Here is a 24,026-nt window from a genome sequence, read left to right as displayed (position 1 = left end):
ATTTAATATCATATAATATGAAAAAAATAAAGGTACTTTGATCAATTTTGTTCAAAAATATGAATAAATAAATGTTAGCAGTCCTGTACTTGGTAAACATAAAGTAACTCTGAAAGAACATTTTCATGACTGAAAAAAAATACACAAGTCCATTTATTTCTAACAAAAGGCATTAGACGTAAGGCGTGCACATTATTAAGCCCAAACACCATCAATCATTGTATGTGACCGTAATTAGGTTACTGCCACGGCAATGCATGTACAGTCACACTAGGAACACCGATGAGTTGCTATTCAGTGGATGTAATTAAGCATTCCTGCAAACCACTACTGACAGCTTTACCTAGACTCATTTGCTTTATCATAACATTGTAAATTAAATTTCATAATTGTGGCGTAGGTCAAGGAAAATCAGCTATGATTGCCATATTTAATTTGCAAGTCACTGAACTACTGGGCACAAAATCAGCTATTCACATTTAATCAGACAGTAATTTTTAGCTACACACTTTCATCCAAGAGAGACTGAGAACGGCATTAGGGAAAACCATCAGTTGTAGCTCCGCTATGGAATAAGGCCACTAGTTTGTGCAACAAGTATAGGGATGAAATCAGCTTCAAGAGTGCCACAGGCTTCCAATAAACATGTATGTTGTATGTGTCAGAAAGGAGAAAAGGAAAACACAATATCCAATATGATTGAACTTTTATTGTTAATGCAAGATAAAAATATTAAAACACTAACTTTCTACCGTCCAATAAACTGTGAAAGCAAAACTCTCATTTGGTCAATAATATTACAAAATCAACATTACACATCATAAAACAAATATTGCCCTTACTGTACATCCCAAATAAAAACTTGTAATTGGACGATATGTATTGATTTTTTTTGCAGTGGTATACAGAAGAAATATAAGTCGCATATGTCACCTATTCACAATGGTGGAAGTAATTTTGTGGACTAAACCAATATTAATGGTAATGTCGGTGACCAATTCACTAGGTATCACTGAGGCACTTGAAACACTGTGTGTTTTGATAAATTGGATTCTCTGTGATGTCACTAGTTCCTAATGAATTAATAGGCTGCAATCTGAGTGATGTCACTGGTTCCTAATAGATTGATTGGCTGAATTCTCATTTGATGTCACTACTTCCAAATTAAATGGCAGGTTGCATTCCCAAAAATATTTCTGTTCCACTGTAAGCTTTTTAAAGTCCAGAGCAAATTAGAATAATGAGATAATCGGTCTGGCTGGTTGGTATATATTTCAGAAAGTTTCGTTACTCAAGTGGCATAAATGTCACAAAATAAATTATAACTAACAATGGTGACATGGGGGAAATTTATCAAAACTTGGAGAGGTAAAATCGAGAGAGATTAAGTACCAACCAATCAGCTCATGTCATTTTTCAAACACAGTTTGTAAAGTGACAGGAGCTGATTGGTTGGTACTGTAGCTGTCTCCAAGGTTTGATGCATTTCTATCACAATTTTATAATGTTACATTATGTAAATACCTTATCGCTTTTTTTTTTTTTTTTTTTTTAATTTTACCTTATACCAAAAAGCACTAAGGTTTAGCCTATTGTAAGTGCCTTCATGTTTAGCCGGAGCCGAAATAAATTTTATTTCCAGCTTGGAACATCATCATCTTGACTTTGGCAAGAATGCTATTATAATTGGATTAGTGGCAAAGAGTTTACCAAACATACAGAAAATCTAATTACACTTGTAGCATCTTTGCAACTGGAAGGACTTTAGCAGAGCAAACTGAATTACTGCCTTCTCATTGCTGTAGAGGTTCAGATTGCGTAATGGATCATTACCAACATCAATTGTGATATAATTATGTAGCCAATGTAGCTTTTTATTGCATTTAGGGTGCAAGATTATAATGCTACATTTGTTTATACTTATACAAACATCAAGGGTAGCGATGGCATAAGGTAGTCATGCACCCCTTCAAAAGACAAAAATGAGTTGAAATAAGTATATGTGTTATGTAATATTAGAAGGGGGGGTATACAAAATATATAAACTGAAATAAGCAAGTATATGTGTTATGTAATATTAGAGGGGAGGGGTATACAAAATATATAAACTAAAATCAAAGACTTTTTTAATTAAAGATAAGACACTAAGACAGCTAGAAATATGCATCTAATGTGTACCATAATATAAAAACAAAACCGGTTATGTTTTACACTCTAAATAGAATGAGTAGTGCATATTACGTGCAATAGAGACATTTGTTTAATGGAAGTCTGCACAGATTAGGTCTTTTTCCCATTAGGACGATGTCACTTGGACATTTTATAACACTGCATTCACAATGCAATTTATTATCACGCAATTGATTATTTAAGACGATCAGTTCCAGGTCAGAAAATCATTGTATTCTAAAATGCCCTTAAAGTTACAGATGAATCTATTTGCCCTAATATGGTAATAAAGTAATAAAATGTACAGTAACTTTTTTCCCCCCCATGAATCATCGGCACTAGCCTTTTTTCTATGGTGAAAAATCAGTCAAGCTGTCAGTAGTATTACATTTCTAAATTATTTTTAGCTCGCTTTTCACAAAAAATTCACTTTGTGATTAAAGGAAAAATGTATCAGTTATGCTTTGGATATTAAACTAATCGGTCATGGACGTTTAGCTGTTATTGCAAAGGGCGTCAGCTGCTTACACACAGGGAGGAGGCAGCCATTGTTTGGTGGAAACAATTATTCTTAAGAGTTCAGCCAACTGATGCATTAGGTACCATGGAGCTGACTGATGCTCCTGCCCAGAACTAATAACATGACTGAAGCATCTCATGCAATTGGCAAGTTACACGGCTTCCATGAATATAGGTTCAGTACACAAAATGACTGTTTACTGGGACCAGTGCTCTTTAAACGAGATAACAGGAATAGGGGCCATGAAACTAAAATGCATTTTCTCTTTATTATTACAACATAGGCAATCCGCTGAGGAGAAAAACAATTTATTTTCTACAAAAAGAGCATTCAGCAAGTGGTATAAGCAGAGAAGGATCTCACCTATGGATGAAATAAGCCATCAAATCTGTGCTTAGTTAAATACTCCTTTACCATTAAGTAACCACAGTTTTATATTGATCATTGATCATTGGAATAGAGTAGAAAACAGTCTGCATTTCCAGAGCCAGTGAGAGCTGGTCAGTACCATACAATGTAAAATATATTTACCAATGTAGAACACTGAACAAATGTACCATCAACTAAGCTGAACCAAATTCGCCCATCCACTTTTCATACTTTTCCAAATCTGCAGCAGAAACAGATTTTGAGACCTTCTTTAGCGCCAACTCAAAATCCATCATTGTGACAGGCATCTGTAACTCGTCCTTGGACAAAGCGCGGATCTGTTCTGGTGTTAAGCCCTGGATACGACGACGCATCGCCATCATGGAAGCGTCCCTGGAAAACATCAGACATAACAATGTTTAACTTGACGTCAATTTGAGACTTGAATGGTTGAAAAATGTAAAAAGTCAGAAACATTTCCACCTCATCCACCAGGTGATTTCATTCAGCAGAGCTTCATCATGAAGTCCTACTTAGCAAACGCTGTTGTTCTATACTCACTGGGCTCCTGGTTTAGCAGAGGGGTCTGTGAGGCTCAGGATTGTAATGGTAAAACAACCTAAATGATTTAAGAAGTCAGGTTGTTCTAATAAATAAAGTCATTGCAGAATCACATTCCTACTCATCTGCAGACCCTCTGGTTTAGTAAATGAGCATTAACCCTCTCCCCTCTGGTTTAGCAAGAAAAGAAAGTGATTAACATTTTTAGGAGAAATGGGCTGATAATAATAAGAGCGGTTCTGCTCTCAGTTTAGTGGCCATTTCCAAATTAAAGGAGCGTATGTCAAATATCCTACAGCATATCTTACATAAGAGACTTCAACACTGTTCTTTATATTTATATGCAATTATCCATTAATAATTCTTTAGATTGGCTTCAAAACAAATAATTCCACAACGAAAGAGTGAGCAACATGAACAATGGCAGCTTACTGGAGCATCTATGTACCACCCTCAGACATCAGGGAGACCAGAAAAGTATGTGAAAGTATGATATGTATAAGGATATGTATTCTTTTAGCTGACTTATTTAGGAGCAATGGTTTCCCAAGCACAACAAGGAATATAGATTCATTCTGCCCTTGTTGTACAGTTCTAGACATGAGCTCGGTCAAACAGATTGTAATGCTCCCACCAATATTCCCAATGCAGCTGATGATATCATATCATAAATAAACAAGCCAAAAGGTCCTTCTTGCTACAACAAAACCGAGCCAACTGGTCCACGCACTATGCAATAGTCAGACAATTTGGTTTAAAAAAACAAAAATGCAATCAAATGTGTGTGTGACCAGCATAATACAGACTGGAATCGGTAAGCCTTGTGGATGTAATACAGACGATGGAAGGCAGAAGAATGAAGATCCCCACAGGGTAAGTATTTAAGCTATCCCTAACCTTTCCCCCCCTAACCCTCCTTGAACGATATGTCGCCAAGTCGTGTACGAGACTGGCAGATCTCGCCTGCTGTAGGCAAGATCTGAAGATGCGATGTACGACTCGCGGGGACGCGCATTGGCATCGTCATCGTGAGTGGACACGATTTGTCTTTCTGATGCGTCACAATCGTGCAAAATATTGTCTAGTGTGTACGCACCTTAAGAAAACAGCTGCTTCAAAGTGACCATAGTAACACTCATCTAATGTATGTTTCTGAATATGCAATCTACATAAGCAGGCGTGTCTAGCACAACCATAGCACAGAATGTACACTGTAACCTTAGCCATTGTTATCATAATCATCTGAGAGCGTTATACAACAAAGCATTAGATATGGAACATTCATGAACACATGGACAGCTGTAGGAGCGATGTGTAATGTTTTAACAGTGTCACTGGCTTTGGGAGTGACCATTTTAGCATGGGCTTGCCTACCACGTGCACATAATTATTATTCATTTATATATTGCACACATATTACGCAGCACTTTACAGAGAATATTTAGGCATTCACATCAGTCCCTGTCCCAGGGGAGCTTACAATTTATATTCCCTATCACATAGACACACACACTAGGGTAAATTTTGATTTCAGAAGCCAGTTACACCACCAGTGTAATTTATTGAATTGTAGAACGTACCAAAATGCAAACGTGGAGTACATATAAACTCCACACATATAGAGGCTTGATTGGAATCAAACACAGGACATCAGTGCTGTGAGGCAGCAATGCTAATCACTGCCCCATTAGTCTGTAGGTATGCGGTCAGGAAGCCGGCAGTCGAAATGTCGACCGCCGGCTTCCCGACTGTGAAATCTCGGCATGGGACTAATGTTAGGCGTCGAAATCCTGACACCTATCATTATCCACCCGCTGAAATCCCGACGCCCAGCATACCGAACGAAGGTAAGCCGGGCGTTGGGAGCAGACAGCCGCGGGGGGTGAGGGTTAGGTTTAGGGGCTCCCGGTGGGAACTAGGGTGAGGCACCCCCCTGGGAGGGTTAGGCACCCCCAGGGGGGTGGAGGTTAGGCACCCCTCCTGGAGGGTTATGTTTAGAGTGCAAGGAGGGGGGGGTTAAGTTTAGGCACTAGGTGGGGAGGTTAGGATTAGGCACCCCTAAAGGAGGGTTAGGATGTGGGGGAGGGTTAGGGATAGTTAAAATACTTACCCTGTCGGGATTTTCAGTCTTCTGCCTTCCGGCGTCGGTATTACATCCGCCGGGCTTATGTCTGGCGGTATGTCATACCGATACCACGATAATGATGGATGATGAGGAGTGTGCTGCAGGACAGAGTTAATGTACTGTCATTATTATACAGTGTAATCCCTTTGTATTTTTAATAAGAAATGGCCTTAAACATGCATCGTTCATGTCTTTTACACATAACTGCATCACCTCTGGTAAAAGGCCAGATCCGCAGTCACACGTAATGCCGATTGTTCACCGAGTGGTGCGATTTTTGCTACTGTGTGTGCGTGAAAATCTCTAAAAACTCGTTGGACGCCTGTGTTACACTGTGTGTACGTGTAGAGGTGCAGTTGTGATTGAGACTACTGGTTGGTAACTGGGAGATGGCTATTCAGAGCATGAAAAGGGCTCGTCTTATGGGCAAGCCTATGGGAGTGTAGCAGGTGTGTCACTAAAGTGGTTGTATACACAGGTGCTTAATGACTCACATCAGAGGCTACACTCAGGCAGATAATCTGCACCTACCACAGGGCTGGAGCAAGTTTCGATGATGCGATCGATGGTGGCATCTAAAGACTCACCAATGGTATTACAGCGTCTAGAGAAGTACAAAGTGGGCCTCAGTCATTGCACAATGAGACGCGCGCTTGTACACCAGGGGAACAACTGATACTAGCATTAGCATAAAGTCGCAGATGCGACTACAGCTAGAGGCACTAATGTGGTTGCAGCATACTGTAGTGCGTCTCAGACACAGGCCCAAATAAGGTTTGGTTTCAGTTCCAGGATTCCATAAAACAAACGTCTCTCACTTTATTCTCAGACAACAGCACGGCTATAGGCGATTACATGCAAGAGAGAAAAGTCAACTGAAAAATACTTCCTCCTCCAGATATTAATTGTGTAATTACATTTCTAAGAAGCTGAGTGCAGTTAATTAATTGCACAGGCAGATTTGCTTAAGACAGCGAACAGGCTGCTAAATTATTAATGAAACGTTACTGTTTAACCCAAGGAGATTGCACCTTGAAAAAAGACAAAAAAAGAGGTAGACAGAAGAGAGAAGAATCTGAAGGCACATAGGGCCTGATTCATTACCGATCGCAACTGCGTTTACGCACGCAATCGGGCAATTGTTGCATTCTGCGCATGCATTGCAGTGCACGTGCCAGAACCGGCCACTACGATCAGGACTGCAGTGAGTACGCAGACCCATCGCAGAGTGATTGAGAGGAAGTGCCGTTTATGGGAGGTGACGGGGGTGTGGTGGAAGAAACGCAGGCATGCCAGGGTGTTTGAACGCCGTTGCAGGGGTGTGCATAAATTATCCACTGAGATGCCTTACGCACTCTGAGTACTCACAGATGTGAGTAAGGTAAAGTGGTGGTCCTTATGTTATGTTGTGATGGCATAGCGATCGCAATGGATTAGCATGTTATCGCAGTGAGACTGCGTGCATAATCGCTATTGCAATCGCAGTTGCGATCAGTAGGGAATCAGGCCCATTATGTGCTATCGCTGTGTATATTTAACAACTTGGTAACTGCCTTCAGTATAGATACACCAGGATAATAGACTCGCAAATATAGACTCGCAAATACAGACGTCACATATAGGGGAATATTTACAAAGTGGAAGAAATAAGTGAAAATCACGGCAGGCTTTGCACGTAATATTACTGACGCTATAAATTTTGTGGCGATACCCGCCGAGAAGCAGCCACTGCTTTGTGAATTTACCCCATGGATTCATGTTGTGTTTAATTTAAGGCATGTTCCTGTGTCAGCCATATCCACTGCCTTCTTGCATCCCATCATTACACACCGCATTCAACCCCAGTTAGTAAAAGAAGATTGTGACTTCTCTTTTATAAACATACCATGGTGAGCTGAATCTCTGCGCACTGTGTGATACATATCCAACAACAAACAGACATCACATAAGCCTAGTGGTGATGTGACGTACATTCCATCTCCTACTGCACTACGGGCTGGAAGAGCCTTCTCCACTGCTGCATTGTGATAGGAAAAACCAGGTCAGGTGGCTGCCGATCTGTGGAGTATTTTATCTGGGGGCTTTACCTCTCCCTCACCACATCCCCCCTAGTAGAATCTGCCACCCACAAGAACGGTCTAGCAGTGACTTCTCTTTGGAAGCGCTCCCTGCTAATCACAGCCAAACAGGCAGTCTCGGGGGGAGGTTGTTTCTCCCCCTGGGACTGCCAGTCCAGACTGCGATAACAGAGAGCGCTTCCCACATTACGGTTGCCCTTATAAGCTTCTAAGTGCTGCAGCCGATGCAGCCCCTAGAAGCCGGCCAATTTGCTAATTGGTCTGCGTGCATGGGATTGCAATCATGCACACAATTACAGACCCCCGTTCAGACAAGTAAGGAGCTGCCCCAATCATAAAATGTCGACAAATAGAAGTGCAACCCTGTCTGCCAGCACATAACTGAACTAAGGATGACAGGTAAGCACAATTTACTTACTTTAATAATTTTTACAGAATTTCTCAATAGGAAACTTTTCGCCTAGGGCGCCACCGTGATTGAAGAATGTACTAGATTCTATTACATTCCTCAAAATGATAGCTAGCAACTCATTGGTTGCTATGGGCAATAGCGCCACTTGTCCTCTTTAGAAGATTTGATAAATCTCCCCCCAAGACTGACAAAATATATTTGTCAAGAGCAGGGCCAGCCTTTGCAACTATGTACAACTTGTGTTATACCCATTTCAGAGACCACATTCTCCTCAGGAGATGTGTCTATTCTGCTTTATTCATTGATTATACCCTCATCTTCCATCATAAACTACACTCTCTCATTATCCTCCATGCTGCACCTTCTCTCCATACATCTCTACCCTCACCTCTGGTAACACTTCCTCCCAACCCTTTCACTCTTCAGCTGGGTACACACTGAGACGATGTCAGCATGATATGTAGTTTCCGGCAGTATCGGAACGACATATCAGCCGCATCGCTCAGTGTGTAAGGCCAATAAGCCGGCAGGCCCTTGTGACATCATTCGGTCGGCTGTGCTACACGTCCAACCGGACAATAACGCAAGCGACCCCGTTGCAGGTAATGAAGGAGGGAACGTGGTATCGTCCAGTCCTTCATTACCTCGTTCTGATATGTGCCCATGTTCTGATATGTCGGCCCGTCGCTCACTGTGTACCCAGCATCCTCTAATGCCTCTCCTCCACCCTAGTCACTTTCTCACACGCTCACCTCCATGATTTTGCTAAAGGTGCCCCATTCATCAGAACTGACTTCTTCACTCAGTCTCCCAGCTGCAAACGCACCCTTAAAGTATACATTACCCAGATACAGTGTTACTGTTTTCTATGTTTACCCTGCACAAAGCTGCATACACTTTCCAATCTCTGACGTGCAATGGGAGTTGCACATGACATTAAGAAACACTGGGGTCAATCATATTATGTGTGAAGGGTGCGATTTGCCGTTGCAACAGAGTTAAAATGCCGGCATTGGACCGGCACCTCGTATCCTTCGCGGCCCGCTCCGAGCCCCAAAATTCAACGAATCCGGGCTGCCGTAAAGTGCGGTCACTGCCGCAATGACTCGCAACGGCGAGATCACCACGGCTCATAGGATTGATCCCACTGTTTTATTAAATCTACTGCTAAATGCAGTTCTCTAACATGTCCAGGCTATGGTGTACATTGCCTGGAGTACAAAGGTTTGCATATTCCTATATGAAGATCCGCTTAAATTAGGGCACTTATTGCTCAATATGGGCTAGATAAACTCTGAGGAAGATGTGGGTGTGTCCCTATGTATAAGTGAGGAAGATGTGGGTGTGTCCCTAGGTATAAGTGAGGAATCTGTAGGTGTGTCCCTAGGTATAAGTGAGGAAGATGTGGGTGTGTCCCTAGGTATAAGTGAGGAATATGTGGGTGTGTCCCTAGGTATAAGTGAGGAAGATGTGGGTGTGTCCCTAGGTATAAGTGAGGAAGATGTGGGTGTGTCCCTAGGTATAAGTGAGGAAGATGTGGCTGTGGCCCTAGGTTTAAGTGAGGAATATGTGGTTGTGGGTGTGCCCCTATGTATAAGTGAGGTAGATGTGTGTATGGGTGTGCGCCTAGGTATAAGTGAGGTAGATGTGTGTGTGCGCCTAGGTATAAGTGAGGAAGATGTAGGTGTGTCCCTAGGTATAAGTGAGGAAGATGTGGGTGTGTCCCTAGGTATAAGTGAGGAAGATGTGGCTGTGGCCCTAGGTTTAAGTGAGGAATATGTGGTTGTGGGTGTGCCCCTATGTATAAGTGAGGTAGATGTGTGTATGGGTGTGCGCCTAGGTATAAGCGAGGTAGATGTGTGTGTGCGCCTAGGTATAAGTGAGGAAGATGTAGGTGTGCCCCTAGGTGTAAGTGAGGAAGATGTAGGTGTGCGCCTAGGTATAAGTGAGGAAGATGTATGTGTGTCCCTAGGTATAAGTGAGGAAGATGTAGGTGTGCCCCTAGGTTTAAGTGAGGAAGATGTAGGTGTGGCCCTAGGTATAAGTGAGGAAGATGTATGTGTGTCTCTAGGTATAAGTGAGGAAGATGTAGGTGTGTGCCTAGGTATAAGTGAGGAAGATGTGGGTGTGTCCCTAGGTATAAGTGAGGAAGATGTGGGTGTGTCCCTAGGTATAAGTGAGGAAGATGTAGGTGTGTGCCTAGGTATAAGTGAGGAAGATGTGGGTGTGTCCCTAGGTATAAGTGAGGAAGATGTGGGTGTGTCCCTAAGTATAAGTGAGGAAGATGTGGGTGTGTGCCTAGGTATAAGTGAGGAAGATGTAGGTGTGTCCCTAGGTTTAAGTGAGGAAGATGTAGGTGTGTCCCTAGGTATAAGTGAGGAAGATGTGGGTGTGTCCCTAGGCATAAGTGAGGAAGATGTGGGTGTGTCCCTAGGCATAAGTGAGGAAGATGTAGGTGTGTGCCTAGGCATAAGTGAGGAAGATGTAGGTGTGTCCCTAGGTATAAGTGAGGAAGATGTGTGTGTGTCCCTAGGTATAAGTGAGGAACATGTAGGTGTGTCCCTAGGTATAAGTGAGGAAGATGTGGGTGTGTCCCTAGGTATAAGTGAGGAAGATGTGGCTGTGGCCCTAGGTATAAGTGAGGAAGATGTAGGTGTGTCCCTAGGTATAAGTGAGGAAGATGTAGGTGTGTCCCTAGGTATAAGTGAGGAAGATGTAGGTGTGTCCCTAGGTATAAGTGAGGAAGATGAGGGTGTGTCCCTAGGTATAAGTGAGGAAGATGTAGGTGTGTCCCTAGGTATAAGTGAGGAAGATGAGGGTGTGTCCCTAGGTATAAGTGAGGAAGATGTAGGTGTGTCCCTAGGTATAAGTGAGGAAGATGTGGGTGTGTCCATAGGTATAAGTGAGGAAGATGTGGCTGTGGCCCTAGGTATAAGTGAGGAAGATGTAGGTGTGTCCCTAGGTATAAGTGAGGTATATGTGGGTGTGTCCCTAGGTATAAGTGAGGAAGATGTAGGTGTGTCCCTAGGTATAAGTGAGGAAGATGAGGGTGTGTCCCTAGGTATAAGTGAGGAAGATGTGGGTGTGTCCCTAGGTATAAGTGAGGAAGATGTAGGTGTGTCCCTAGGTATAAGTGAGGAAGATGTAGGTGTGTCCCTAGGTATAAGTGAGGAAGATGTAGGTGTGTCCCTAGGTATAAGTGAGGAAGATGTGTGTGTGTCCCTAGGTATAAGTGAGGAACATGTAGGTGTGTCCCTAGGTATAAGTGAGGAAGATGTGGGTGTGTCCCTAGGTATAAGTGAGGAAGATGTGGCTGTGGCCCTAGGTATAAGTGAGGAAGATGTAGGTGTGTCCCTAGGTATAAGTGAGGAAGATGTAGGTGTGTCCCTAGGTATAAGTGAGGAAGATGTAGGTGTGTCCCTAGGTATAAGTGAGGAAGATGTAGGTGTGTCCCTAGGTATAAGTGAGGAAGATGTAGGTGTGTCCCTAGAAATAAGTGAGGAAGATGTGGGTGTGTCCCTAGGTATAAGTGAGGAAGATGTGGGTGTGTCCCTAGGTATAAGTGAGGAAGATGTGGGTGTGTCCCTAGGTATAAGTGAGGAAGATGTAGGTGTGTCCCTAGGTATAAGTGAGGAAGATGTGGGTGTGTCCCTAGGTATAAGTGAGGAAGATGTAGGTGTGTCCCTAGGTATAAGTGAGGAAGATGTGGCTGTGGCCCTAGGTATAAGTGAGGAAGATGTAGGTGTGTCCCTAGGTATAAGTGAGGAAGATGTAGGTGTGTCCCTAGGTATAAGTGAGGAAGATGTAGGTGTGTCCCTAGGTATAAGTGAGGAAGATGTAGGTGTGTCCCTAGGTATAAGTGAGGAAGATGTAGGTGTGTGCCTAGGTATAAGTGAGGAAGATGTAGGTGTGTCCCTAGGTATAAGTGAGGAATATGTGGGTGTGTCCCTAGGTATAAGTGAGGAAGATGTAGGTGTGTCCCTAGGTATAAGTGAGGAAGATGTAGGTGTGTCCCTAGGTATAAGTGAGGAAGATGTGGGTGTGTCCCTAGGTATAAGTGAGGAAGATGTGGGTGTGTCCCTAGGTATAAGTGAGGAAGATGTGGGTGTGTCCCTAGGTATAAGTGAGGAAGATGTAGGTGTGTCCCTAGGTATAAGTGAGGAAGATGTAGGTGTGTCCCTAGGTATAAGTGAGGAAGATGTGGGTGTGTGCCTAGGTATAAGTGAGGAAGATGTGGGTGTGTGCCTAGGTATAAGTGAGGAAGATGTAGGTGTGTCCCTAGGTATAAGTGAGGAAGATGTAGGTGTGTCCCTAGGTATAAGTGAGGAAGATGTAGGTGTGTCCCTAGGTATAAGTGAGGAAGATGTGGGTATGTGCCTAGGTATAAGTGAGGAAGATGTAGGTGTGTCCCTAGGTATAAGTGAGGAAGATGTGGGTGTGTCCCTAGGTATAAGTGAGGAAGATGTAGGTGTGTCCCTAGGTATAAGTGAGGAAGATGTAGGTGTGTCCCTAGGTATAAGTGAGGAAGATGTAGGTGTGTCCCTAGGTATAAGTGAGGAAGATGTAGGTGTGTCCCTAGGTATAAGTGAGGAAGATGTGGGTGTGTCCCTAGGTATAAGTGAGGAAGATGTGGGTGTGTCCCTAGGTATAAGTGAGGAAGATGTAGGTGTGTCCCTAGGTATAAGTGAGGAAGATGTGTGTGAGGGTGTGCGCTGGGCCGCCATCAGGGGGGTACTGCCGGTACTAATGTACCTTGCCCGAGCTCACTGGGGGGCCCAGCAGTGTGTGGATAATCAGTATGCTGATAATTAGTGTCAATACCCTGGAGTGGAACATCGGCGCGCTGCGGGCTCCCCTGACTCGCACACACTGCTGCTTGCACTGACACAGCAGCCAACTGTAGAAAGCGGCTTTGTCATTTTAAGGTGATGTGTGAGGAACAGACACTTGTTCCTAGGCGGTGGAGTCACTGGTGCTCTGGAAGGTTAGATGGGCCATGCACCACGTGTGAGGTGAGCGGCTGCAGCAACGCCAACAAGACAGAAGAGGAGCACCTCTACACCCGCTCCCTCACGACAGTAGACCGGCACCCTGCTGTGGTAATGGCACTGTATTGTATTACATCAGCGTGTGCTGCTGCTGTGTGAGTCTGTGTATAGTGTGCAGCTGTAAACAGCAAGGGGTGGGCCGATACATATATACACATTATATGTGTATCTATATGTGTGCATGTATATATATATACATATATATATATATATATATATATATATATATATAAATATATATAAATATATAACATGTGTGTGTGTGTCAGGTTGAAGGGGGGGGGGGGCCTGGTTGTTTAATCTGTACCGGGCCCAACGGATTCTGATGGCAGCCCTGTGTGCGCGCCTAGGTATAAGTGAGGTAGATGTGTGTGGGTGTGCGCCTAGGTGTAAGTGAGGAAGATGTGGGTGGGTGTGCGCCTAGGTGTAAGTGAGGAAGATGTGGGTGGGTGTGCGCCTAGGTATAAGTGAGGTAGATGTGTGTGTGCGCCTAGGTGTAAGTGAGGAAGATGTGGGTGGGTGTGTCCCTAGGTATAAGTGAGGTAGATGTGTGTGGGTGTGCGCCTAGGTATAAGTGAGGTAGATGTGTGTGGGTGTGCGCCTAGGTATAAGTGAGGTAGATGTGTGTGGGTGTGCGCCTAGGTGTAAGTGAGGAAGATGTGGGTGGGTGTGCGCCTAGGTGTAAGTGAGGAAGATGTGGGTGGGTGTGCGCCTAGGTATAAGTGAGGTAGATGTGTGTGTGCGCCTAGGTGTAAGTGAGGAAGATGTGGGTGGGTGTGTCCCTAGGTATAAGTGAGGTAGATGTGTGTGTGCGCCTAGGTATAAGTGAGGAAGATGTGGGTGGGTGTGTCCCTAGGTATAAGTGAGGTAGATGTGTGTGTGCGCCTAGGTGTAAGTGAGGAAGATGTGGGTGTGTGTGCGCCTAGGTATAAGTGAGGTAGATGTGTGTGTGCGCCTAGGTATAAGTGAGGAAGATGTGGGTGGGTGTGTCCCTAGGTATAAGTGAGGTAGATGTGTGTGGGTGTGCGCCTAGGTATAAGTGAGGTAGATGTGTGTGGGTGTGCGCCTAGGTATAAGTGAGGAAGATGTGGGTGGGTGTGTCCCTAGGTATAAGTGAGGTAGATGTGTGTGTGCGCCTAGGTATAAGTGAGGAAGATGTGGGTGGGTGTGTCCCTAGGTATAAGTGAGGTAGATGTGTGTGTGCGCCTAGGTGTAAGTGAGGAAGATGTGGGTGTGTGTGCGCCTAGGTGTAAGTGAGGTAGATGTGTGTGTGCGCCTAGGTATAAGTGAGGAAGATGTGGGTGGGTGTGTCCCTAGGTATAAGTGAGGTAGATGTGTGTGGGTGTGCGCCTAGGTATAAGTGAGGTAGATGTGTGTGGGTGTGCGCCTAGGTATAAGTGAGGTAGATGTGGGTGGGTGTGCGCCTAGGTGTAAGTGAGGAAGATGTGGGTGGGTGTGCGCCTAGGTGTAAGTGAGGAAGATGTGGGTGGGTGTGCGCCTAGGTGTAAGTGAGGAAGATGTGGGTGGGTGTGTGCCTAGGTGTAAGTGAGGAAGATGTGGGTGGGTGTGCCTAGGTGTAAGTGAGGAAGATGTGGGTGCGCCTAGGTGTAAGTGAGGTAGATGTGTGTGTGCGCCTAGGTATAAGTGAGGAAGATGTGGGTGGGTGTGTCCCTAGGTATAAGTGAGGTAGATGTGTGTGGGTGTGCGCCTAGGTATAAGTGAGGTAGATGTGTGTGGGTGTGCGCCTAGGTATAAGTGAGGTAGATGTGGGTGGGTGTGCGCCTAGGTGTAAGTGAGGAAGATGTGGGTGGGTGTGCGCCTAGGTGTAAGTGAGGAAGATGTGGGTGGGTGTGCGCCTAGGTGTAAGTGAGGAAGATGTGGGTGGGTGTGTGCCTAGGTGTAAGTGAGGAAGATGTGGGTGGGTGTGCCTAGGTGTAAGTGAGGAAGATGTGGGTGCGCCTAGGTGTAAGTGAGGTAGATGTGTGTGTGCGCCTAGGTATAAGTGAGGAAGATGTGGGTGGGTGTGTCCCTAGGTATAAGTGAGGTAGATGTGTGTGGGTGTGCGCCTAGGTATAAGTGAGGTAGATGTGTGTGGGTGTGCGCCTAGGTATAAGTGAGGTAGATGTGGGTGGGTGTGCGCCTAGGTGTAAGTGAGGAAGATATGGGTGGGTGTGCGCCTAGGTGTAAGTGAGGAAGATGTGGGTGGGTGTGCGCCTAGGTGTAAGTGAGGAAGATGTGGGTGGGTGTGCGCCTAGGTGTAAGTGAGGAAGATGTGGGTGGGTGTGCGCCTAGGTGTAAGTGAGGAAGATGTGGGTGGGTGTGCGCCTAGGTGTAAGTGAGGAAGATGTGGGTGGGTGTGCGCCTAGGTGTAAGTGAGGAAGATGTGGGTGGGTGTGCGCCTAGGTGTAAGTGAGGAAGATGTGGGTGGGTGTGCGCCTAGGTGTAAGTGAGGAAGATGTGGGTGGGTGTGCGCCTAGGTGTAAGTGAGGAAGATGTGGGTGTGCGCCTAGGTGTAAGTGAGGAAGATGTGGGTGCGCCTAGGTGTAAGTGAGGAAGATGTGGGTGGGTGTGTCCCTAGGTATAAGTGAGGAAGATGTGGGTGGGTGTGTCCCTAGGTATAAGTGAGGAAGATGTGGGTGCGCCTAGGTGTAAGTGAGGAAGATGTGGGTGGGTGTGCGCCTAGGTGTAAGTGAGGAAGATGTGGGTGGGTGTGCGCCTAGGTGTAAGTGAGGAAGATGTGGGTGGGTGTGCGCCTAGGTGTAAGTGAGGAAGATGTGGGTGGGTGTGCGCCTAGGTGTAAGTGAGGAAGATGTGGGTGGGTGTGCGCCTAGGTGTAAGTGAGGAAGATGTGGGTGGGTGTGCGCCTAGGTGTAAGTGAGGAAGATGTGGGTGGGTGTGCGCCTAGGTGTAAGTGAGGAAGATGTGGGTGGGTGTGCGCCTAGGTGTAAGTGAGGAAGATGTGGGTGTGCGCCTAGGTGTAAGTGAGGAAGATGTGGGTGCGCCTAGGTGTAAGTTAGGAAGATGTGGGTGGGTGTGTCCCTAGGTATAAGTGAGGAAGATGTGGGTGGGTGTGTCCCTAGGTATAAGTGAGGAAGATGTGGGTGCGCCTAGGTGTAAGTGAGGAAGATGTGGGTGGGTGTGCGCCTAGGTGTAAGTGAGGAAGATGTGGGTGGGTGTGCGCCTAGGTGTAAGTGAGGAAGATGTGGGTGGGTGTGCGCCTAGGTGTAAGTGAGGAAGATGTGGGTGGGTGTGCGCCTAGGTGTAAGTGAGGAAGATGTGGGTGGGTGTGCGCCTAGGTGTAAGTGAGGAAGATGTGGGTGGGTGTGCGCCTAGGTGTAAGTGAGGAAGATGTGGGTGGGTGTGCGCCTAGGTGTAAGTGAGGAAGATGTGGGTGTGCGCCTAGGTGTAAGTGAGGAAGATGTGGGTGGGTGTGTCCCTAGGTATAAGTGAGGAAGATGTGGGTGCGCCTAGGTGTAAGTGAGGAAGATGTGGGTGGGTGTGCGCCTAGGTGTAAGTGAGGAAGATGTGGGTGGGTGTGCGCCTAGGTGTAAGTGAGGAAGATGTGGGTGGGTGTGCGCCTAGGTGTAAGTGAGGAAGATGTGGGTGGGTGTGCGCCTAGGTGTAAGTGAGGAAGATGTGGGTGTGCGCCTAGGTGTAAGTGAGGAAGATGTGGGTGGGTGTGTCCCTAGGTATAAGTGAGGAAGATGTGGGTGCGCCTAGGTGTAAGTGAGGAAGATGTGGGTGGGTGTGCGCCTAGGTGTAAGTGAGGAAGATGTGGGTGGGTGTGCGCCTAGGTATAAGTGAGGAAGATGTGGGTGGGTGTGCGCCTAGGTATAAGTGAGGAAGATGTGGGTGGGTGTGTCCCTAGGTATAAGTGAGGAAGATGTGGGTGGGTGTGTCCCTAGGTATAAGTGAGGAAGATGTGGGTGCGCCTAGGTGTAAGTGAGGAAGATGTGGGTGGGTGTGCGCCTAGGTGTAAGTGAGGAAGATGTGGGTGGGTGTGCGCCTAGGTATAAGTGAGGAAGATGTGGGTGGGTGTGCGCCTAGGTATAAGTGAGGAAGATGTGGGTGGGTGTGTGCCTAGGTGTAAGTGAGGAAGATGTGGGTGGGTGTGTCCCTAGGTATAAGTGAGGAAGATGTGGGTGCGCCTAGGTGTAAGTGAGGAAGATGTGGGTGGGTGTGCGCCTAGGTGTAAGTGAGGAAGATGTGGGTGGGTGTGCGCCTAGGTATAAGTGAGGAAGATGTGGGTGGGTGTGCGCCTAGGTATAAGTGAGGAAGATGTGGGTGGGTGTGTCCCTAGGTATAAGTGAGGAAGATGTGGGTGGGTGTGTCCCTAGGTATAAGTGAGGAAGATGTGGGTGCGCCTAGGTGTAAGTGAGGAAGATGTGGGTGGGTGTGCGCCTAGGTGTAAGTGAGGAAGATGTGGGTGGGTGTGCGCCTAGGTATAAGTGAGGAAGATGTGGGTGGGTGTGCGCCTAGGTATAAGTGAGGAAGATGTGGGTGGGTGTGTGCCTAGGTGTAAGTGAGGAAGATGTGGGTGTGTGCCTAGGTGTAAGTGAGGAAGATGTGGGTGGGTGTGCGCCTAGGTATAAGTGAGGAAGATGTGGGTGGGTGTGCGCCTAGGTATAAGTGAGGAAGATGTGGGTGGGTGTGTCCCTAGGTATAAGTGAGGAAGATGTGGGTGGGTGTGTCCCTAGGTATAAGTGAGGAAGATGTGGGTGCGCCTAGGTGTAAGTGAGGAAGATGTGGGTGGGTGTGCGCCTAGGTGTAAGTGAGGAAGATGTGGGTGGGTGTGCGCCTAGGTATAAGTGAGGAAGATGTGGGTGGGTGTGCGCCTAGGTATAAGTGAGGAAGATGTGGGTGGGTGTGTGCCTAGGTGTAAGTGAGGAAGATGTGGGTGTGTGCCTAGGTGTAAGTGAGGAAGATGTGGGTGGGTGTGCGCCTAGGTGTAAGTGAGGAAGATGTGGGTGGGTGTGCGCCTAGGTGTAAGTGAGGAAGATGTGGGTGGGTGTGCGCCTAGGTGTAAGTGAGGAAGATGTGGGTGGGTGTGCGCCTAGGTGTAAGTGAGGAAGATGTGGGTGCGCCTAGGTGTAAGTGAGGAAGATGTGGGTGGGTGTGTGCCTAGGTGTAAGTGAGGAAGATGTGGGTGGGTGTGCGCCTAGGTGTAAGTGAGGAAGATGTGGGTGCGCCTAGGTGTAAGTGAGGAAGATGTGGGTGGGTGTGTGCCTAGGTGTAAGTGAGGAAGATGTGGGTGTGCGCCTAGGTGTAAGTGAGGAAGATGTGGGTGGGTGTGCGCCTAGGTATAAGTGAGGAAGATGTGGGTGGGTGTGCGCCTAGGTATAAGTGAGGAAGATGTGGGTGGGTGTGTCCCTAGGTATAAGTGAGGAAGATGTGGGTGGGTGTGTCCCTAGGTATAAGTGAGGAAGATGTGGGTGCGCCTAGGTGTAAGTGAGGAAGATGTGGGTGGGTGTGCGCCTAGGTGTAAGTGAGGAAGATGTGGGTGGGTGTGCGCCTAGGTATAAGTGAGGAAGATGTGGGTGGGTGTGCGCCTAGGTATAAGTGAGGAAGATGTGGGTGGGTGTGTGCCTAGGTGTAAGTGAGGAAGATGTGGGTGTGTGCCTAGGTGTAAGTGAGGAAGATGTGGGTGGGTGTGCGCCTAGGTGTAAGTGAGGAAGATGTGGGTGGGTGTGCGCCTAGGTGTAAGTGAGGAAGATGTGGGTGGGTGTGCGCCTAGGTGTAAGTGAGGAAGATGTGGGTGGGTGTGCGCCTAGGTGTAAGTGAGGAAGATGTGGGTGTGCGCCTAGGTGTAAGTGAGGAAGATGTGGGTGGGTGTGTCCCTAGGTATAAGTGAGGAAGATGTGGGTGCGCCTAGGTGTAAGTGAGGAAGATGTGGGTGGGTGTGCGCCTAGGTGTAAGTGAGGAAGATGTGGGTGGGTGTGCGCCTAGGTATAAGTGAGGAAGATGTGGGTGGGTGTGCGCCTAGGTATAAGTGAGGAAGATGTGGGTGGGTGTGTCCCTAGGTATAAGTGAGGAAGATGTGGGTGGGTGTGTCCCTAGGTATAAGTGAGGAAGATGTGGGTGCGCCTAGGTGTAAGTGAGGAAGATGTGGGTGGGTGTGCGCCTAGGTGTAAGTGAGGAAGATGTGGGTGGGTGTGCGCCTAGGTATAAGTGAGGAAGATGTGGGTGGGTGTGCGCCTAGGTATAAGTGAGGAAGATGTGGGTGGGTGTGTGCCTAGGTGTAAGTGAGGAAGATGTGGGTGGGTGTGTCCCTAGGTATAAGTGAGGAAGATGTGGGTGCGCCTAGGTGTAAGTGAGGAAGATGTGGGTGGGTGTGCGCCTAGGTGTAAGTGAGGAAGATGTGGGTGGGTGTGCGCCTAGGTATAAGTGAGGAAGATGTGGGTGGGTGTGCGCCTAGGTATAAGTGAGGAAGATGTGGGTGGGTGTGTCCCTAGGTATAAGTGAGGAAGATGTGGGTGGGTGTGTCCCTAGGTATAAGTGAGGAAGATGTGGGTGCGCCTAGGTGTAAGTGAGGAAGATGTGGGTGGGTGTGCGCCTAGGTGTAAGTGAGGAAGATGTGGGTGGGTGTGCGCCTAGGTATAAGTGAGGAAGATGTGGGTGGGTGTGCGCCTAGGTATAAGTGAGGAAGATGTGGGTGGGTGTGTGCCTAGGTGTAAGTGAGGAAGATGTGGGTGTGTGCCTAGGTGTAAGTGAGGAAGATGTGGGTGGGTGTGCGCCTAGGTATAAGTGAGGAAGATGTGGGTGGGTGTGCGCCTAGGTATAAGTGAGGAAGATGTGGGTGGGTGTGTCCCTAGGTATAAGTGAGGAAGATGTGGGTGGGTGTGTCCCTAGGTATAAGTGAGGAAGATGTGGGTGCGCCTAGGTGTAAGTGAGGAAGATGTGGGTGGGTGTGCGCCTAGGTGTAAGTGAGGAAGATGTGGGTGGGTGTGCGCCTAGGTATAAGTGAGGAAGATGTGGGTGGGTGTGCGCCTAGGTATAAGTGAGGAAGATGTGGGTGGGTGTGTGCCTAGGTGTAAGTGAGGAAGATGTGGGTGTGTGCCTAGGTGTAAGTGAGGAAGATGTGGGTGGGTGTGCGCCTAGGTGTAAGTGAGGAAGATGTGGGTGGGTGTGCGCCTAGGTGTAAGTGAGGAAGATGTGGGTGGGTGTGCGCCTAGGTGTAAGTGAGGAAGATGTGGGTGTGCGCCTAGGTGTAAGTGAGGAAGATGTGGGTGGGTGTGTGCCTAGGTGTAAGTGAGGAAGATGTGGGTGTGCGCCTAGGTGTAAGTGAGGAAGATGTGGGTGGGTGTGCGCCTAGGTATAAGTGAGGAAGATGTGGGTGGGTGTGCGCCTAGGTATAAGTGAGGAAGATGTGGGTGGGTGTGTCCCTAGGTATAAGTGAGGAAGATGTGGGTGGGTGTGTCCCTAGGTATAAGTGAGGAAGATGTGGGTGCGCCTAGGTGTAAGTGAGGAAGATGTGGGTGGGTGTGCGCCTAGGTGTAAGTGAGGAAGATGTGGGTGGGTGTGCGCCTAGGTATAAGTGAGGAAGATGTGGGTGGGTGTGCGCCTAGGTATAAGTGAGGAAGATGTGGGTGGGTGTGTGCCTAGGTGTAAGTGAGGAAGATGTGGGTGTGTGCCTAGGTGTAAGTGAGGAAGATGTGGGTGGGTGTGCGCCTAGGTGTAAGTGAGGAAGATGTGGGTGGGTGTGCGCCTAGGTGTAAGTGAGGAAGATGTGGGTGGGTGTGCGCCTAGGTGTAAGTGAGGAAGATGTGGGTGGGTGTGCGCCTAGGTGTAAGTGAGGAAGATGTGGGTGTGCGCCTAGGTGTAAGTGAGGAAGATGTGGGTGGGTGTGTCCCTAGGTATAAGTGAGGAAGATGTGGGTGCGCCTAGGTGTAAGTGAGGAAGATGTGGGTGGGTGTGCGCCTAGGTGTAAGTGAGGAAGATGTGGGTGGGTGTGCGCCTAGGTATAAGTGAGGAAGATGTGGGTGGGTGTGCGCCTAGGTATAAGTGAGGAAGATGTGGGTGGGTGTGTCCCTAGGTATAAGTGAGGAAGATGTGGGTGGGTGTGTCCCTAGGTATAAGTGAGGAAGATGTGGGTGCGCCTAGGTGTAAGTGAGGAAGATGTGGGTGGGTGTGCGCCTAGGTGTAAGTGAGGAAGATGTGGGTGGGTGTGCGCCTAGGTATAAGTGAGGAAGATGTGGGTGGGTGTGCGCCTAGGTATAAGTGAGGAAGATGTGGGTGGGTGTGTGCCTAGGTGTAAGTGAGGAAGATGTGGGTGGGTGTGTCCCTAGGTATAAGTGAGGAAGATGTGGGTGCGCCTAGGTGTAAGTGAGGAAGATGTGGGTGGGTGTGCGCCTAGGTGTAAGTGAGGAAGATGTGGGTGGGTGTGCGCCTAGGTATAAGTGAGGAAGATGTGGGTGGGTGTGCGCCTAGGTATAAGTGAGGAAGATGTGGGTGGGTGTGTCCCTAGGTATAAGTGAGGAAGATGTGGGTGGGTGTGTCCCTAGGTATAAGTGAGGAAGATGTGGGTGCGCCTAGGTGTAAGTGAGGAAGATGTGGGTGGGTGTGCGCCTAGGTGTAAGTGAGGAAGATGTGGGTGGGTGTGCGCCTAGGTATAAGTGAGGAAGATGTGGGTGGGTGTGCGCCTAGGTATAAGTGAGGAAGATGTGGGTGGGTGTGTGCCTAGGTGTAAGTGAGGAAGATGTGGGTGTGTGCCTAGGTGTAAGTGAGGAAGATGTGGGTGGGTGTGCGCCTAGGTATAAGTGAGGAAGATGTGGGTGGGTGTGCGCCTAGGTATAAGTGAGGAAGATGTGGGTGGGTGTGTCCCTAGGTATAAGTGAGGAAGATGTGGGTGGGTGTGTCCCTAGGTATAAGTGAGGAAGATGTGGGTGCGCCTAGGTGTAAGTGAGGAAGATGTGGGTGGGTGTGCGCCTAGGTGTAAGTGAGGAAGATGTGGGTGGGTGTGCGCCTAGGTATAAGTGAGGAAGATGTGGGTGGGTGTGCGCCTAGGTATAAGTGAGGAAGATGTGGGTGGGTGTGTGCCTAGGTGTAAGTGAGGAAGATGTGGGTGTGTGCCTAGGTGTAAGTGAGGAAGATGTGGGTGGGTGTGCGCCTAGGTGTAAGTGAGGAAGATGTGGGTGGGTGTGCGCCTAGGTGTAAGTGAGGAAGATGTGGGTGGGTGTGCGCCTAGGTGTAAGTGAGGAAGATGTGGGTGGGTGTGTCCCTAGGTATAAGTGAGGAAGATGTGGGTGCGCCTAGGTGTAAGTGAGGAAGATGTGGGTGGGTGTGCGCCTAGGTGTAAGTGAGGAAGATGTGGGTGGGTGTGCGCCTAGGTATAAGTGAGGAAGATGTGGGTGGGTGTGCGCCTAGGTATAAGTGAGGAAGATGTGGGTGGGTGTGTCCCTAGGTATAAGTGAGGAAGATGTGGGTGGGTGTGTCCCTAGGTATAAGTGAGGAAGATGTGGGTGCGCCTAGGTGTAAGTGAGGAAGATGTGGGTGGGTGTGCGCCTAGGTGTAAGTGAGGAAGATGTGGGTGGGTGTGCGCCTAGGTATAAGTGAGGAAGATGTGGGTGGGTGTGCGCCTAGGTATAAGTGAGGAAGATGTGGGTGGGTGTGTGCCTAGGTGTAAGTGAGGAAGATGTGGGTGTGTGCCTAGGTGTAAGTGAGGAAGATGTGGGTGGGTGTGCGCCTAGGTATAAGTGAGGAAGATGTGGGTGGGTGTGCGCCTAGGTATAAGTGAGGAAGATGTGGGTGGGTGTGTCCCTAGGTATAAGTGAGGAAGATGTGGGTGGGTGTGTCCCTAGGTATAAGTGAGGAAGATGTGGGTGCGCCTAGGTGTAAGTGAGGAAGATGTGGGTGGGTGTGCGCCTAGGTGTAAGTGAGGAAGATGTGGGTGGGTGTGCGCCTAGGTATAAGTGAGGAAGATGTGGGTGGGTGTGCGCCTAGGTATAAGTGAGGAAGATGTGGGTGGGTGTGTGCCTAGGTGTAAGTGAGGAAGATGTGGGTGTGTGCCTAGGTGTAAGTGAGGAAGATGTGGGTGGGTGTGCGCCTAGGTGTAAGTGAGGAAGATGTGGGTGGGTGTGCGCCTAGGTGTAAGTGAGGAAGATGTGGGTGGGTGTGCGCCTAGGTGTAAGTGAGGAAGATGTGGGTGGGTGTGCGCCTAGGTGTAAGTGAGGAAGATGTGGGTGCGCCTAGGTGTAAGTGAGGAAGATGTGGGTGGGTGTGCGCCTAGGTGTAAGTGAGGAAGATGTGGGTGGGTGTGCGCCTAGGTGTAAGTGAGGAAGATGTGGGTGGTGTGCGCCTAGGTGTAAGTGAGGAAGATGTGGGTGGGTGTGTGCCTAGGTGTAAGTGAGGAAGATGTGGGTGTGCGCCTAGGTGTAAGTGAGGAAGATGTGGGTGGGTGTGCGCCTAGGTATAAGTGAGGAAGATGTGGGTGGGTGTGCGCCTAGGTATAAGTGAGGAAGATGTGGGTGGGTGTGTCCCTAGGTATAAGTGAGGAAGATGTGGGTGGGTGTGTCCCTAGGTATAAGTGAGGAAGATGTGGGTGCGCCTAGGTGTAAGTGAGGAAGATGTGGGTGGGTGTGCGCCTAGGTGTAAGTGAGGAAGATGTGGGTGGGTGTGCGCCTAGGTATAAGTGAGGAAGATGTGGGTGGGTGTGCGCCTAGGTATAAGTGAGGAAGATGTGGGTGGGTGTGTGCCTAGGTGTAAGTGAGGAAGATGTGGGTGTGTGCCTAGGTGTAAGTGAGGAAGA

General features: G+C 48.0%; 1 protein-coding gene across 2 annotated transcripts in view; it reads right to left on the bottom strand.

Annotated features, from left to right (window-relative positions):
* Positions 1-724: 724 nt before the first annotated feature.
* The window catches only part of KATNAL1 (katanin catalytic subunit A1 like 1), a 159,942-nt gene continuing 136,640 nt past the window's right edge, over positions 725-24,026 (bottom strand). For both annotated transcript variants that reach the window (XM_088460261.1, XM_088460260.1), the window contains exon 11: positions 725-3,451. In XM_088460261.1, coding sequence (XP_088316387.1) covers positions 3,253-3,451 — 199 coding nt within the window. In that variant the 3' untranslated portion in view covers positions 725-3,252. The remainder of the gene's footprint in view (positions 3,452-24,026) is intronic.

Source organism: Taudactylus pleione, unplaced genomic scaffold (assembly GCF_031769625.1).
Source record: "Taudactylus pleione unplaced genomic scaffold, aTauple2 ptg000043l, whole genome shotgun sequence".
Classification (NCBI taxonomy): domain Eukaryota; kingdom Metazoa; phylum Chordata; class Amphibia; order Anura; family Myobatrachidae; genus Taudactylus; species Taudactylus pleione.
The sequence above is the reverse complement of the archived record's forward strand: the minus strand, read 5'-3'. Positions and strand labels throughout refer to the sequence as shown.